Source organism: Sus scrofa, chromosome 9, assembly GCF_000003025.6.
Source record: "Sus scrofa isolate TJ Tabasco breed Duroc chromosome 9, Sscrofa11.1, whole genome shotgun sequence".
Lineage (NCBI taxonomy): Eukaryota > Metazoa > Chordata > Mammalia > Artiodactyla > Suidae > Sus > Sus scrofa.
Window position 1 is genome coordinate 19,616,647 of NC_010451.4, and position 16,201 is coordinate 19,632,847.

At 40.7% G+C, this 16,201-nt stretch overlaps 1 protein-coding gene across 32 annotated transcripts in view; it reads right to left on the bottom strand.

Moving 5' to 3' along the window:
• Positions 641–16,201, bottom strand: part of SYTL2 (synaptotagmin like 2) — a 146,153-nt gene continuing 130,592 nt past the window's right edge. For 21 of the 32 annotated variants that reach the window (XM_021062588.1, XM_021062589.1, XM_013979213.2 and 18 more), the window contains 8 exons: positions 15,608–15,727; positions 14,120–14,289; positions 12,674–12,776; positions 9,672–9,842; positions 7,263–7,341; positions 4,429–4,528; positions 2,735–2,940; positions 641–1,865 (listed from right to left, as the gene is read on the bottom strand). In XM_021062588.1, the coding sequence (XP_020918247.1) occupies positions 1,720–1,865; positions 2,735–2,940; positions 4,429–4,528; positions 7,263–7,341; positions 9,672–9,842; positions 12,674–12,776; positions 14,120–14,289; positions 15,608–15,727 (1,095 nt within the window). In that variant the 3' untranslated portion in view covers positions 641–1,719. Of the gene's footprint in view, positions 1,866–2,734; positions 2,941–4,428; positions 4,529–7,262; positions 7,342–9,671; positions 9,843–12,673; positions 12,777–14,119; positions 14,290–15,607; positions 15,728–16,201 lie in introns of those variants that run through there. The other 11 variants (XR_002335561.1, XM_021062604.1, XM_013979225.2 and 8 more) reach the window with 3 other exon arrangements.

Here is a 16,201-nt window from a genome sequence, read left to right on the forward strand (position 1 = left end):
ATCCCCTTGGGACACACTGGGAACTCCAGTGCTTATTTTGAGAATAGCAAACTAGTGGGTTCTAAGGTGGAGAAATGCTTTATGTATTAAATGTCTCTGTGGAAAACATTATGAATAAATGTTAACTTACCTTCAAAGCTTTTCAACTGCCTTCTAAAAATAAAAACTATATGCTCTTAATAATGTAGCTGAAGATTCCAACTTTGAGGAAATGATGCCTGGAGTTACAATAAAGACTCTGGGAAAATATTGTCCCGAAATTCTTTAACCTTGTGAGGGAATTTAGATTTTAGGATTTTTTTCCCTGTTTTTCTTTTTTTGGTCTTTTTAGGGATGCACTTGCGGCATATGGAGGTTTCCAGGGTAGGGGTTGAATCGGAGGTCGAGTCAGAGGTACACCTGCCAGCCTATGCCACAGTCACAGCAATGCCAGATCCAAGCCGCATCTGCGAACTACACCACAGCTCACGGCAACACCGGATCCTTAACCCACTGAGTGGGGCCAGGGATCAAACCCGCAACCTCATGGTTCCTAGTCGGTTTCGTTTCTGCTGCGCCATGACGGGAACTCCAGATTTTAGGATTCTTAAAATAAAATATCTCATTTAAAATAAGAAGTCATATTAATTTGACAACACCATTAATCATATAATAATTTATGCTAAGGGTTTTACAAAATATTTTATGAAAATTATATTATACATACATAAGAAGTACAATATAATTTAACAATTTACATTCAAATTAAAACTTTGTTGCAGGGCATGTCTGTGACCACGCTCATGCTGCTTTCAATGTAGTAGAGATATAAGGAAAACAGAATCATATATGTGAGGGTTTCGTTTTTGTTTTTTTAACATATGGGCGTGCTCTATAACAAAATACAGGCTTGAGACTTAGGACTAATTAAGCTCAAAACTGAATTCCACCTATGGCCAGTGGGTGGCACCAAAGCACATTTGAGATTTTAACACTGGGAAAAGGGAACGTTTCTCAAGGCAGAAACACATGCAGTAGAATTAAGTCTTACTCCCCCAGCATGGAATTCCATATTTCTTTTTCTTTCTTTTTTTTTTTTTGGCCACGCCTATGGCATGTGGAAGTTCCCAGGCCAGGGTTCAAACCCAAGCTGCTGCATCAACAACACCGGATCCTTAACCCACTGTGCCACAAGAGAGTTCCTGGAATTCCGTATTTCAGTAGAGATTACAGAATAATTTCCTCATGGTCAACTTCTTTATCAACAGTGATATTCTGCCTTTTTTCCCCTCATAGGAGTATCTTTCTGTCATTCTTTTCCACAACCAACATTTTTTCAGTTCCTGGAAGGGTTTTCAAGGATCAAGGGACAGGTCCTCCTACCTACACCACAAGACTGTGGTGTGAAACCCATGATGGCAAAAAGACAACTTAATTTTTCACCCTATTTAATTTTTGTTTTTTGGCAGCCTTTTCTTTGAAGCAACAGCAACAGTTTGATTTAAATAGCTTTCTGAAACATCTTCTTTAATGTTGGAGCTGCAAATATAAGTTACACATTCTGTTACTATTTCAGTCTCTTGGGCCTTGTAACCAAAGAAGTACATGCAGGTTGACTTTGACATGTGTGGCATTTTAGTGGCAATAGAGGGTGAGGATCTCCGTCTACACAGTCAGATTTTCAAGATCAGATTCCACCTGCTTAGTAGTTTTCACTGGAGGAGCCAGCAGACTTTGGGTTCACTTGGAAATCTTGGCAATCAACAGCATTCTGAGAGGCAGGGTTGCTTCAATCCAAGTATTCGGGGAATTTACCATTTTTTCCCAGAGAGCAACTTCCTCTGAAGTAGAGTCCATCCAATCCACTTCAGTACCATAGCTTTTACCTGTGAAGGTGGGGGGGGGAGGAAGGGAAGCTTTGCATTTAAAAAGGAATAGCTCATTGGGGAAAAGTGGGTCATTCCCTAATTACAATCACCCATGGAAGACAACTAGGAAGAGTTTTAACATCACCAGGAGGGTAGATCTGGGATTCAATAGAAGACAGACCTGTTTAACCATCTGAGATATCCAATAATGGGACCCTGCACAACTGGGATTATTCTCATTACTCTCCGGGTAACACAAATACTCTCACATTCACATAAAAGGTAGATGAGACTCTCTCGGGGGCATAAGGGAGTAGTAGGGAGAATTCCCGCATTGGGTTGGAAGTGACAGATGATCTCTAAGGAAGTGTAGTTACAACTTTAGTCTCCAACAGACTATAAAGTTTGAATCTTGTCTCGCCTCTTACTAGCTCTGTTTATTAATTTCTTGGAACATCAGTTTCTCTGGGGAGAACATTAGTAACAACTCAGAGAACCGCTCTGAGGACTAAAAGAAACAATGCACATAAATCACTCAGGACTGTGACCAGTTCTGCCTAAATGATAGTTACGATTATTATGCAAAGCACACTTGAAGCCATGAAGGGCCGTAAACTTTTTCTCAGGAAAGAGTAGTGATGAAGGCTTTTCTGTTTCCACCCACAATAACTTAAGCTCTGTGTGGACAACCAATGCAATCCAGTTCATTCTTCATATCTGGATCCCTTGGCTCAAGCCTGACATTCCTTCCCACATTCATTTTCACACACTTAACAGCGACAGAATACCAGTCTTCAGTAAGAAGAAGCAAAGCAAGCAACCGACCAACATCTAGTGTCTCCAGAAGCATTCCGTTCATGGAGAATTTAAAACATAACAAACGGTACCTGTTCCAAAGCCAATCCGAAGACCTCCCAAAAACTGGTTGGTTAGCTTGTAATGGTCCCAGACGGTAAGCTCTACACAGGCTTCTGTCAGATCTTCGGGCCTGAACCCATCGTACACCATGGTGTGGTTGAAGACAGGGTTGGTGGTTTTCCCTACAGCTCTTGTCTTCTGGCGACTTTTCCTACTCGTATCTGGAAGGATGGTACTATAAAAGGAAACATCGTGAGAGCAGCTTAATGAGATGGCTAGTGCTCTTGCTTTCAATGTCCTGCAGTGACTGAGGATTGGCAGAAGGAATTGGAAGAAAAAAGAATGTAGAGAGATGGAGATACTGGTGGTGAGACATCCCAATAGGAAGACTATGCATTTAAGAGAACCACGCTTGCTTTGAATCCTGGCCCTGCCACTTACTTATCGACTATGTATTATAGGAAATTGACTGAACCTCTCAGACACTTGTTTTCTCATCCATAAAATGGGAATGGTGATGCCGACCACATAAGGTTAACGTTAGAATTAAACATGAAGCAAACAACTTAGTTCAGTGCCTGGATTTAGTAAGTGTTGACTATGAAGCAACAGTTTGAGGATTCCTCTAAAATCTATTCCTGATTACTTGTGTCAGCCTAAGAAATCAGTCTTGTACCGAATTGGAAAAGAAGAGAAACCTCTCCAATTGGCTAGATTTGACTTTGGGAATAAAGTACATTATATATTGGCAATTGTTTATGTTTAATTTATGGTAATCATTGAAATTAACCTATGATGCCTTCTGTAAAGGCAAGAAGGTCTAAGATTAGTGCTGGAATGGAAGACTGACTGGAGCTGAAAAACTTACCTATTGATGTCTATGAAGAATATTATTGGGAAAACCATAAATAATGTCATATAAACTTAAATAGCTGGGGATTCTTCTGGTAAAATCCATATAAAGGTAGTCAAAGAGAGACAGGCCAGCACACTACTATCTATGTAGTTACTATTTACTAGAGGCCAGGCATTTATATTACAACAGAGAAAAAAGTTTGCCACTTAAAAACCCAGACTGTCTTAAGCTCACAGAAGCTAATTATTAGTATGGGTCTGCTTAGCAAATAACTTTACAGGCTGATGCAAAGGACCCTTTGCAAATGGGCCACAAAGCACATGCTCCACAGAGTAGCCAACACATGTGGCATCTCACTATGAGACATTTCATAAACTCTTTCGTGCTGAATATATTGTCCTACCAGCAAATGCACCTCCTAGAAAACATTACTTATCTGAGTAAGCGGCCTCTGTTGTTTGTTTTTACAGGCTAGTGGTCAAATGGGAGCTGCATCTGCAACCTATGCCATAGCTTGTGGGAACGCCGGATCCTCAACCCACTGAGTGAGGCCAGGGATCGAACCTGCATCCTCACAGACACTATGTTAGGTTCTTAACCCGCTGAGCTACAATGGGAACTCCTGGTCTCTGGTTTTGATTGTATACACATCCTCTTATCTTTATGACTTAAACACCAAATGAAGCCTTTGAGGGGATGAGGGTGGTTCACGTCACAGACCCCTTTAGCTCATGTCGCCACTGTCTCGAGGTATCTCATTTATACAATGAATGATGAATTTCAGCATCACAGATACAGAGAAGTAAAACCAACCAGCAAAGGCCAGGCTACCGCAGAACTGAGAGAGACTGTTATTAATGTTATTACCATTTAACAAAAGAATTTAGATGGCTGCCCCTCAGCAGTGGTAGATCAAGGCATTCCTTCACCCAGATGTGCACCTCTCCAGTCGTAGGAAGCTTTTTACCTAACACAGAAAAAGAGAGAGAAAATGAAACGCCACTGCCATGCCTCTCTCGGCAACACTCCATCCAAAGATGCCAATCTAAAGAATGCTCTGGTACAGTGATGCTGCTAGGGCTTGATGACATGATCCTAATTGATTTTATCTATTCTTAACTATATCTTTCACAGTCTGGCTGTATAGAGCTCAGAGAGCTCTATGAAGATAATTTAATTGATTCCAAGTAGAGTACTACGTCGTTCTTTTTGGGTTTGGCTTGGCTCAACATCAATTATAGATATTAGGTGTGTGAATCAACCATTTACAGTTATATTCAAAAGCACTTAGTGAAATGCATATATCTTTCCAATATTAATACCAATGTCAACTGGTGCTGACAGGAGGCATTTTAAACATATTTGCCTATAAAGTAACCAAAACAGGTACTGGTTAAGGTACAGTCACTCTTCTTGTTAAAAGCAGTTACAGGAGTTCCCGTTGTGGCTCAGCGGTTAACGAATCCCACTAGGAACCATGAGGTTGAGGGTTCAATCCCTGGCCTTGCTCAGTGGGTTAAGGATCCAGCGTTGCCGTGAGCTGTGATGTAGGTCACAGACGTAGCTTGGATCCCGCATTGCTGTGGCTCTGGCGTAGGCTGGGGGCTACAGCTCCGATTCGACCCCTAGCCTGGGACTCTCCATATGCCGCAGAAGTGGCCCTAGAAATGGCAAGAAGACAAAAAATAATAATAAAAAAAATAATAAAATAAAATCCACCTCTAAACAAAACAAAACAAAATAAAACTTTAAGGAAAAAAAAAAAAAGCAGTTACCCCTTTTATAGGACCGTTGTATAGATACATGTAAGAGCCAGTGCTATAGTCAAGGAATTACTGGAATGGTGGCTTAGTCTCAAGTTGATGTCTAGGCTGGGTGCATGTGGATGGAAGAATACTACCATGTTTTTCTGCGTGGGTGAAACCAATCAGTCAACCAACCAGTGTTTAATGAGAATATATTACATGCTCAGTCCTATGCTACCAATGTCTTTGGATGTACAGGAAACACATGAAATCTATGTCCTTGGGAAATGTTTATAGTCAAGCTGGAGAAACCCTATAAAAACTATTAAAATGTAATATAGGGTAAAATGTCAACTTATTATATTACTGTAATGTTCTAGAAGATGACGTGATCATTGAGGGTAAATATGTTCAGGAAAAGCTTTAAGGAGGAGATGGGACTTCGTCTAAGACCTGGATAGGGTGAGGAGGAGAGGAAGCCACTCCAGGGAGGAGAAATTACACGAGTAAAAACTCAAAGTGAAGCGTATCACAGCATTCAGTCTTCCTGACCCCCCCCCCCACAAAGAAATGATAGTGGGGAAAATGGGAAATGAGACGGGCAGAATTTCTAGGCATGTTGACCATAAATGATAGGATACAAGTTAAATATAAAAGAAGCTGCCTTTTAGAAAGATTCAGAAGTAACAAGATGGTGGTGCAGCCATTTGGCCTAAAGCTATGCTTTGCTTGCCCTCTAATTCTTTTTCTTTTTTCTTTTTTTAACTGAATTTGAATGCCTTTCTCTAGTTTAGTCACTGTCCCCACCATTATTTCTGTCAACCCACTAGCTTCACTGTCTGGTTCCTGAAAGCGTCTGAGTTTGCAACCCCTGATTTCAGTCATAACATTCGCGTAGATTCGTAAGGAGAGCAACCTGGAGAACGGGGTGGGAAATGAGAGGGGGTTAGCACCCATTTCCTGGCAGTCCCTCGCTCCTTAACTGTGTGGGAGACCTGAGGCCCTAGCATCCAGGATGCAATTAGTCACTTTGGAAGAAAAAGCTTTCTCTCCTAATTAGACCTTGAGAACAGACAAATGAGCTCTAATTTCTTAGGGGCCTCCTATGACTTCTCCAGTTTCCACCTGTGGAAAAAACCCACTCCGGTCCCATTTGTACCCCAGCACTATCAGTAGAACCACATTCTAAACACAGGAAAGGCCATTCGCACTGTGCAGATAGAAACTTTGGGGAGAGTGGGGCGAAAATTCAAACAAAGGCTGTAAACCTGACTGGAAAAAAAAAAAAAAAAGAGGATTTTTCTCACAGAAGCAGAAAATAGCGTGGTGGTTAGCAGGCAGGGGAACCTGGAGGGAAGGAGGAGAGGGGAGTTGTGGTTTCACGGCTCTAGTCTCAGACAAGATGAGAAAGTTCTGGAGATGGGCTCTACACCAATACAAATACACTTAACACTACTAATGGCACACTTAAAAATGATTTTTTTTTTTTTTTGGTCTTTTTAGGCATGCACCCTCAGCATAGGCATATGGAGGTTCCCAGGCTAGGGGGTGAATCGGAGCTGTAGCGGCCAGGCTACATCACGGTCACAGTAACTCCAGATCCGAGCCACGTCTGCAATCTACACCACAGCTCATGGCAACACCGGATCCTTAACCCACTGAGCGAGGCCAGGGATGGAACCCGCAACCTCATGGTTCATAGTCGGGTTTGTTAACCACTGAGCCATGATGGGCACTCCAGAAAATTTTTATATTATGTGTTTTTAACTACAATTTTTAAAAAAAGAAAAAATTCTAGTTTACCATTGTGGATTGACTCATTCTGTCTATACCATTACTAAGCTAATAACTTTATTCAGGGTTTCACCTTTGAAAATATCATAGAATGAAAAGGAATCCTTGGAGAGGGGAGGGATAAGGCAGGGGTTCAAATCTGGACAGAAAATCACTACATACCAGGCATTGGCTCTGGGACATACTGGAGAGCTAACTTCATTTCACCTCTGTTTTCTGCTTCAAGGGCAACTGGAGCCGTCTGTGAAATGAAGAAATGTCAGCAGGTGTGAGACACAAACCATTGACCCTGTTTGTTGGTACTCTGTTATAGGACTGTATCTGCCTGACTTCTGGAATGAGGTATCACTCATGAGTGCCCTGGATTAAAATCTCCCTCCCCATCAGAGCTACACTGTTGCTTTTACATCTGGGGAAAGCTAGCCTATGTATCCTGGAAAACCCTGCAGGATACCCAGAAAACATTTCAAGGCCTTGAGTTCAGAGAAATCAGAATGCCTTTCTTGGAGATGGGAGAGGTGTGCTGGGATGCTTTGATTTTTATAAAGACACAGACATTTTGTTAGTCATTCAACCAGCACAAGAAACAAGTTATATATCCTCTTTCTTTGAAGGAGTAAGAAAAGCGTGGGACAGGGAAAGGGAAGGAGGGCAAATATACATTTTCAAAGTGGCATTAACCTAGTTATTTTAGACCAAATGAGTCGAAGCCTATAAGAATAACAAAGACTGAACAACAAATTCAAAATGTCTATTATTTTCAAGTATTATATTGTTTTACTTTCAAATTTGGGTCTTTTAGAGCCTTGTTTCCAAAACATGGCTATCTATCAGAAACATAAGGAAGTTTGGTAAAAATGAGATGCTTTTGACATATTCTGAGGAATTCTCACATCTAATAAGTCATGGGTAGACCTAGAAATCAGGTGATTTTTTTTTTTTTTTTTTTTTGTCTTTTGTCTTTTGTTGTTGTTGTTGTTGTTGTTATTGTTGCTATTTCTTGGGCCGCTCCCGCAGCATATGGAGGTTCCCAGGCTAGGGGTTGAATCGGAGCTGTAGCCACCAGCCTACGCCAGAGCCACAGCAACTCGGGATCCGAGCCGTGTCTGCAACCTACACCACAGCTCACGGCAACGCCGGATCGTTAACCCACTGAGCAAGGGCAGGGACCGAACCCGCAACCTCATGGTTCCTAGTCGGGTTCGTTAACCACTGCGCCACGACGGGAACTCCTAAATCAGGTGATTTTGATGTGATGTTTTGGAACCATTTCTTAAGTGGAACTGTTGTGTTGTGTAGATACTAAATAATAATTTGTATTAATTGTATGTATCACTTGTAGCTATGATGGACTAGCTGGGATCACACCAACCCTCATACTGAGAACAATTTTAAAAACTGAATTAAAAAAATCTTATTTGAAGATTATTAAGCTAGATGGGGCCCAAATGGACATGTTGGAGTCTGACATTCTCTGTCTACTTTGAGGCACTGACTGACTTTTGGGTAGTGCCAACTGAGAGCATAACAAGCCTGGCAGAAAGAAAGACATGAAGAAGCTGAGCCGGGCTTTAGGTAGTCTCACAGGACTGACGGCAAAAATTGGAGTCTCTGGCCAAATCAAGAGACATGGCCTCAGAAAACACTCCGGACCAGAGGTTCTCAAAGTATGGTCCCCAGGCCAACAGAATCAGCAATGCCTAGGAATTTATGAGAAATGCATACTCTTGGGCCAGATCTTATTAAACCAGAAATCCTGGGAATAGGGCCCAGAAATCTGTATTTTAATAAGTGTTTCAGGTGAGTTGGGTAACATGCTAAAATTTGAGAACTATTACCGAGGCTTTCAGTTGGAACTCATGAAAGACCACAGCCTAGGAATGTGGGTGAACAGAAACTAGATCAAACCATGTGAAAATTAAACACCAGCCTAGTCAGTTCATTACCAGACTGGATAAAGGTGGTGTGTCCCAACTCTGTGTGTCCGATGTAAAGTACGAAAGCCTCTCAGATTAGCCCTAGAATTTTTCACATGCGATGTCCAGCATGCAGGTAAAAAAATGAACAGGCATGGCAGAACAAAGGACCAAATGACCAAACTAAGGCAAAAAAAAAAGAAAAAAAAAAAAGAGATAAGAGAGATTCACAAATGTTTAAGATATTGGAGTTTTCAGATACATACTTGAAATAACTTTCATAAATTCATAAAGATAACATGAAGATGGAGAATTTTAGCCGAGAAATGGACTCTATGAAAAAAGAATCAAATGAAAATGTACCTCTGAAAAGTATAATAACTGGGTGTAATAGACTAGGCACAGCAGAGAAGAAAATTATTGAACTGAAAGGTAGTTTAGCAGAAAATAGCCAGCCCACAGATAAGAGAGCAGGAAAAGGAACAGAAAATAGGGAAAAGGGCGTAAGAGACTTATGGGAGAGAGTGGAAAGATACAAGGACCCCAAACTATGGACAGGCCTTCTTAATGAAACTGCAATTTTATAGCAGCTTTCCTCTATATCCCAGGCCCCAAACCAACCAACGCACAAACCAACAAAAAACCCTGAACTTACCTTCCTCTTTAGAGGGTACCACTTCAATTGTTTATTCTGTTTGTTGTCCCAGTCCCAAGTTTCTAAATCAAGTTCCACTTCCCCTAGAAAACTATTGCGCTTAAATGTATCTCGATGCCAAACGGAGAGGTTCAGCTTCTGCGTCTTTAAGATCTGCTTTTCAATTTTATACTGCAGTTCAAAGAAGGAAGTTTAAATGGTACATAATATTATTTTATGCCAGAGAAATGATAGAGAGAAGAAAAAAAGTCATGTGTATAGATCAGATTTTCTCGTTAGGTTTCAAGTCTCAAGAATATTGCACAGTCATCTTATTCTAAGACTCTTATTTCAAAGAGCTAAAATCCATCTTTCACAAAAGCTGATTTTTCTTTCCTCCTCTGGAAAAGCAAACCATGGCTCAAGTATCATAGCCAGCAATAGTTTTCTAAAAACAAAAGCCAATTATTCAATTTTTTACTGGATGTTTTTAGTTCTAACCTGATATAAATCAAATTCAGTCTAAAAACATAAATGAAGCTAAATCCAATGGTCTATTTTCTAAGGACAAAATATTTTTAATAGACTTAATCTTTTTTATATCAGTTTTAGATTCATGCAAAACTGAATAGAAAATACAGAAGAGTTCCTATATATCACCTGCCCCATATACATACAACCTCTCTCTCTTTTTTTTCTGTCTTTTTGCCTTTTCTTGAGCCGCTGCCACTGCATATGGAGGTTCCCAGGCTAGGGGTCTAATCGGAGCTGTAGCCACCAGCCTGTACCACAGCCACAGCAATGCGGGATCCGAGCCGTGTCTGCAACCTATACCACAGCTCATGGCAATGCTGGATCCTTAACCCACTGAGCAAGGCCGGGGATCAAACCCACAACCTCATGGTTCCTAGTCAGATTTGTTAACCACTGAGCCACGACGGGAACTCTGCCCTCTATTTTTTTTTTTTCTTTCCTTCTTTTTAGGGCTCCACTTCCCAGGCTAGGGGTCAAACTGGAGCCATAGCCACAGCAACACCAAATCTGATCTGCACTTGCAACCTACGCTGCAGCTTGTGGCAATGACAGATCCTTAACCCACCGAGCAAGACCAGGGGTCAAACCATGGATACTGGTCAGGTTCTTAACCTGCTGAGCCAAAAGAGGAACTCCTCTCCCACTACTGATGCCTTGCAAGGACAAGGTATTTTTCAAGGAAAGATACACTTGTTTTTTTGTTTGTTTGGTTTGTTTTTTTTGGTATCCTAAGAGTTTTTAATCTAAAATGTAGTCAATCCTTGATTATATATAATCATGGAAGGGAATAATAGTACTTCTAATCCAAAAATAACCTCTCCTTGGCTTCATGATATACTACTCGAATGTCCATTTTGGTTGTAGCCAAAATGGCTTGTCTCTGAGCTGACCATTCAAATTAGCTGGCTTTTCCCGAGGATAGGGTTGAAGCTGCTGACCTAGAAAGAGCTGGGGTGCTGAGGTATACCACAGTCAACCTCTAATTAAAAGACCTGCTACAGAAACTCCCTAAGAAATTCGCCCATGGACGACTGAGAGTTAACTCTGCTTCTTTCCTCAGAGGATAACCCAAACACTTGGACAGAATTTTCAGAAAAAGGGAATGAGTAAGACTTCTCATATTTATAGTTTTAAACAATCTGTTACCCATGACTAAGGCAGCATGATACAGTCCGAAGGAAAAAGGAAGGTGGTATTTGAGCTGCGATGTTCTCCACTCATCTGTCTATCAATCTCTCCTTCCTATAAACTTTTTTTTTTTTTCCTTTTTTAGGGCTGCACCCATTGCATATCGAAGTTCCCAGGCTAGGGGTCCAATCGGAGCTACAGCTGCCGTCCTACACCACAGCCCCAGCCACTCGGGATCCAAGTCATGTCTGCGACCTACACCACAGCTCATGGGCAACACCAGAGCCTGGACCCACTGCGCGAGGCCAGGGAATGAACCCACATCCTCATGGATACCAGTCAGATTCATTTCCACTGCCCCACGATGGGAACTCCCCAATACACACTTTTTGAGTACCTATCCCAGACATTGTATTAAGAGTCAGCAGCATCAATTAAGTGTTTAATGCATATTAATCACTTCACACATATTAACTGTTAACAACTACTGAGGTAGGTAGGTACTATTCTTATCTCTCTTTTGCAGATCTGAAATGGAGACAAGTCATTTGTCCAAGGTACACAGTTTATAGGCAACACAGAGCTGGTCCCTGCCCTCGTGAGACTTGCAATTTAATGGGAAAGCAGACAATTAAACCAGTCGTTAAAATGCTGAATGTTAATGCAAGTATTATAAAATAAGGAGACTTAGGCAGCAGATAGCAGGGAAACAGGGGTTAAGGGCAGTCCCCACTTGGGTGACCTGAACAAAGACTATGAAAGATGAGGCTGGAGCTTAGGTTGTCAAGGGACTGGTGTGCCTGTTATGAAGGTTGGACTTGACCCTTAGGGTAATGGAAATTCTTAAAGATTTTAAGCAGAGAAATACATGATCAGATTTAGGCTTTTAGAAGACTGTTTCGGTTGCAATGCTCAATGTTGCTTTGTTTCCCTAAGCTTCACTTGTCTCCTCTGTGACATGCAGATAATACCTGCCTGGCAGTGTACAGAGGGCATGCGTGAGAGAATGCCTACAACCTTCATGGTGAAGCTCATACAAAACAGATTCTCAGAAAATGGTTATTCCTTTCATTCTTCTCTCAGTGACAGACTTCAACTGTAAAGATACTACCCAAGAGGACATGTACCCCCCACACACACTTTTTAAAAAATTGTATGGCCACACCCACGACATATGGAAGTTCCCAGGCAACACCCAATCCTTTAACTCATTGCCCGGGACCAGGGACTGAACCCATGACTTGGCAGTGACCTGGGCTGCTGCAGTCAGATTAACTGCACCACAGTGGGAACTCCAAGATGGCCTTTTAAATGCATAGGTCACCACTGAGCATTTTCTTAGATAGGGAGGTCAAAGATACCCGTAGTATCTCGTTATACACAGGATTCAACGTTTTCTTCACGACAAGTGTTTTCTTCTTGCCCATTTTGCCCTTGTCTGGTAACAGGTAAGTCTTTACATATCTAAAAAGAGAAGTGAACAGAGAAGGAAGTTAGAGAAAATAAAAGGGATGTGTCTACCTCTACTTTTAAAAATGCATTGGAGGAGTTCCCGTCATGGCTCAGTGGTTAATGAATCCCACTGGGAACCATGAGGTTGCGGGTTCGATCCTTGGCCTTGCTCTGTGGGTTAAGGCTTCTACGTTGCTGTAGCTGTGGTGTAGGCCAGAGGCTACAGCTCTGATTCGACCCCTAGCCTGGGAACCTCCATATGCTGCAGGAGCGGCCCCAGCAAAGGCAAAAAGACAAAAAAGAAAAGAAAAAAAGCATTGGAAACTGACAGAAATTATTATTTCATGACACTAAGAAAGCAGTAAGTAATTATGGCTCTCACCAATCAATACCTTTATATTTAAATGTTGAAAGTGATTTCAGTCGAATTGATCACTTTATACTGTTTTGAAGATATTTAAGGGGTATCTCCTGAATTTCTATTTTCCTTTGACCTTAACTAATGTGGGGCCTGAGAAGGACAACAGACCTTTAACGTGGTGCTTGATTCTATCGCTTAGTTTCCTATTAAGAAAAGACTCTGATGCTTGCAGAATTTTTAAAAAGTTTTTGCTACAGTATTTTGAAAAAAAAAAAAAACACTTAGCACATACCTAATCAAACCACATTTAATATAAAAAGGAAAAAAGAAAAAGAAAAGGATATTGAGCCCAGCTGTTTTTATAATAAAGAACTGGGCTTAAGTTAGCAAATTCATTAGGAATCAGACTTCTGCACAGGGCTAAGTGGGGGAATACCGATTAACTAAACTGAAATGCATTTGAACTTATGATTTCAAAGATGAACTGGTAAATCCCCTTAAAGTTCTGTGAAATATAATTTAAATATGGAAACGACCTCATTCTAGAGTCTTAACTATTTCTGCACCACTGGACGTTATGCAGTAAGTCCCACATATCCCTCATTTTAGAGAAAGTTTGAAAGTGTCGTGGAGAGAGACTGAGGCTCAAGCCCTCATCCTCATATGGCTGCTGATTATGTGAATTTATGCCAACCTCGCTTATCTTCTCTGGCCTTTGTTTCCTTATCTGTAAAAAGAAGGAATCAGGACTAGAGGACCGCAAAGGTCCCTTCCAACTTGAAACATTTTGTTCTCCTCTGACATTTTTATAATTTAGGAAGTTTGGCAGAGGAATCTATAAAGTAAACAAAAGAGCATTCTCCCCCAAGGTTTTCCCCTCAAACATTCCTTTTGACACAGTCCCACACATCCCCTCCCTTCAATTACTTTCTTTCCTTCACTCTACAAGACTAAGAGTAACGAAGGAAGAATAATGACTCCAAAATGTACTTACGGGTCCGAACGCTGCTTCTTAACATCCGCTGCTGCTAAGTCTTTACACTGGGCCACAAAGACATGCAACTCCTTCAGTGAGTCCACATAGTCGATTGCAAACTGAATACTTCCTCTCACTTCCAGATTGCCGAAGTCTCCGCTATAAACACTCATCACACTGCCGCTTACCTGAAAGCATCCGAAACACGCAGTGTTTGTCTCCATCTCATTCCTGAACCCAAGGATCATGGGTGTAATCCTTGCTTGCCTTTATTTTTCTAGTTTGCATATAAAAGCAGTTAATTTCAAATGGCATTTAAAAAGTGTACCAGCACAGACCACCTGACATGATATATATATGACGCAATGCCTAGTGTTTAACAAAAACGGCCTCTAAGAGACAGACGAAAAGTAAAATGCAAAGTTATTTCAATGCTGCCTCGTTTCAAAGCAGGGTGATTTTATGGTAGGGGGTATTCAGAGTTCCATTTTTAGGCATGCTTAGAATTTAAAGTGTTATAGAAAGAGGATGTGAGAAACCCTAGGCACACAAATCACAGTGACATGTTGCTCTATCAAATTTCCAAGGCACTAAAAAGGAATTTTACTAGGTTACCCATCCCCTGTAACTAAGAAAATGCTTACTGAGCCATATGCTTTTAGAGGTCAGGAAGGGTAGAAAATGGATGATTGATGAAGGAAGTTTAAAGCCTTCCCAAGGCCGTACGTTTGATTGTTATCAGCAGAAATTCAATTAAATAGTTTTTTTTTCAGAGTTTGAAAAATGCAAGGCTAGTGAGAATTTAAGCACAGCTTTACCATTTGTTTAGCATACCTGGTGAGATATGTGCATGAGTATGTATATCAGAGGCCTCTTGTTACATGTATGCAAACATATTTATACATGTATATTTCTATATACATACTACATGCACACACAAAACCACCTCCCTTTGGGAAAGTTTTGGGTAAACTCAAATTCTCTCAATCGAATCTGAGCAATTACTCCTAGAGGGCTTTCCTTGGAAAACCCTGTTCTGAATCCTTTTAAAAGACAAAGAACTGCCTCTCCTATTCTTTTATGTAAATCAGTACTTTTATTCATCAGAATAAGAGGCTTACCAAAAAGAGAGGTACAATTCTATACATGCAAATTGTATATAAAAGCATATCTGATATAAGCGGTCTTTTTATAATAGTTACCCTATTTGCTGCACAGACAAATTTAGCAATCATCTTGTTGGTAATTTAGGTTTATTTTTGAAGTACTTACGTCCAAAAAACCGTATTTATTTATTTTGGATATGAACTCTCTTGTGATTAAAAAGAGAGAAAATGGAAGATTTAGCTAGCCAGAAGCTAATTGTGGGTTAGAGAAAAAGCTTGTGCCCTTTGAATCTGAGAAATACAACAGAAGGCCATTTCACCGTACGTAGCAGGAGCATGGTGGAGCAAGGTTCACAGAAGCAGAGGGATATTAATTAACAAGAAGCCTATGTTTACATACAGAGGACAAGGACGTCATGCCAGAGGAGCTGCTAAGATTGGTTAGAGAGCTTGGGCTCTTCTTGTGTCTGCTGAGCTGGTAACTGCCTTCTGATGCTGTATCTGTTTCTCTGTCATCACTCTACAAAACATCATAGAATATACACAAAGCTTAAATTCAGAATGAGTCAAGATCAAAATTTGTTTAAAGATAGTATCTGGTATCCCACTGGAAGGACATTTTCCCAGCTGAAAGGACCCTAGTGCTAATTGCCAGGGAATGACATTAAAGATGGGGTGGGTGGTTTGCCTTGGGCCTCACCCAAGGAGGGGAGCAGGATTTGGCTACTGAAATAATGATTTTTTTCACCTAAAAGGTGGCCCCAAGATGCTACAAAAGGTAGCACTACTATGAGCTTTCTTGACATTCTCTTAATATATTTATATTGCTTGGAAAACTTTATTGATATATATGAGAAATTAACTTTACCTAAACAAAAGGTCTAAGATTTACTATCAAATCATAACATGTCATGCCTAATTCCTGTCATTAACATAGCCTTAACTTCCCTAAAAATCCAATCTTTTACTTGAGATCCTATTGAACTAGGGAAAA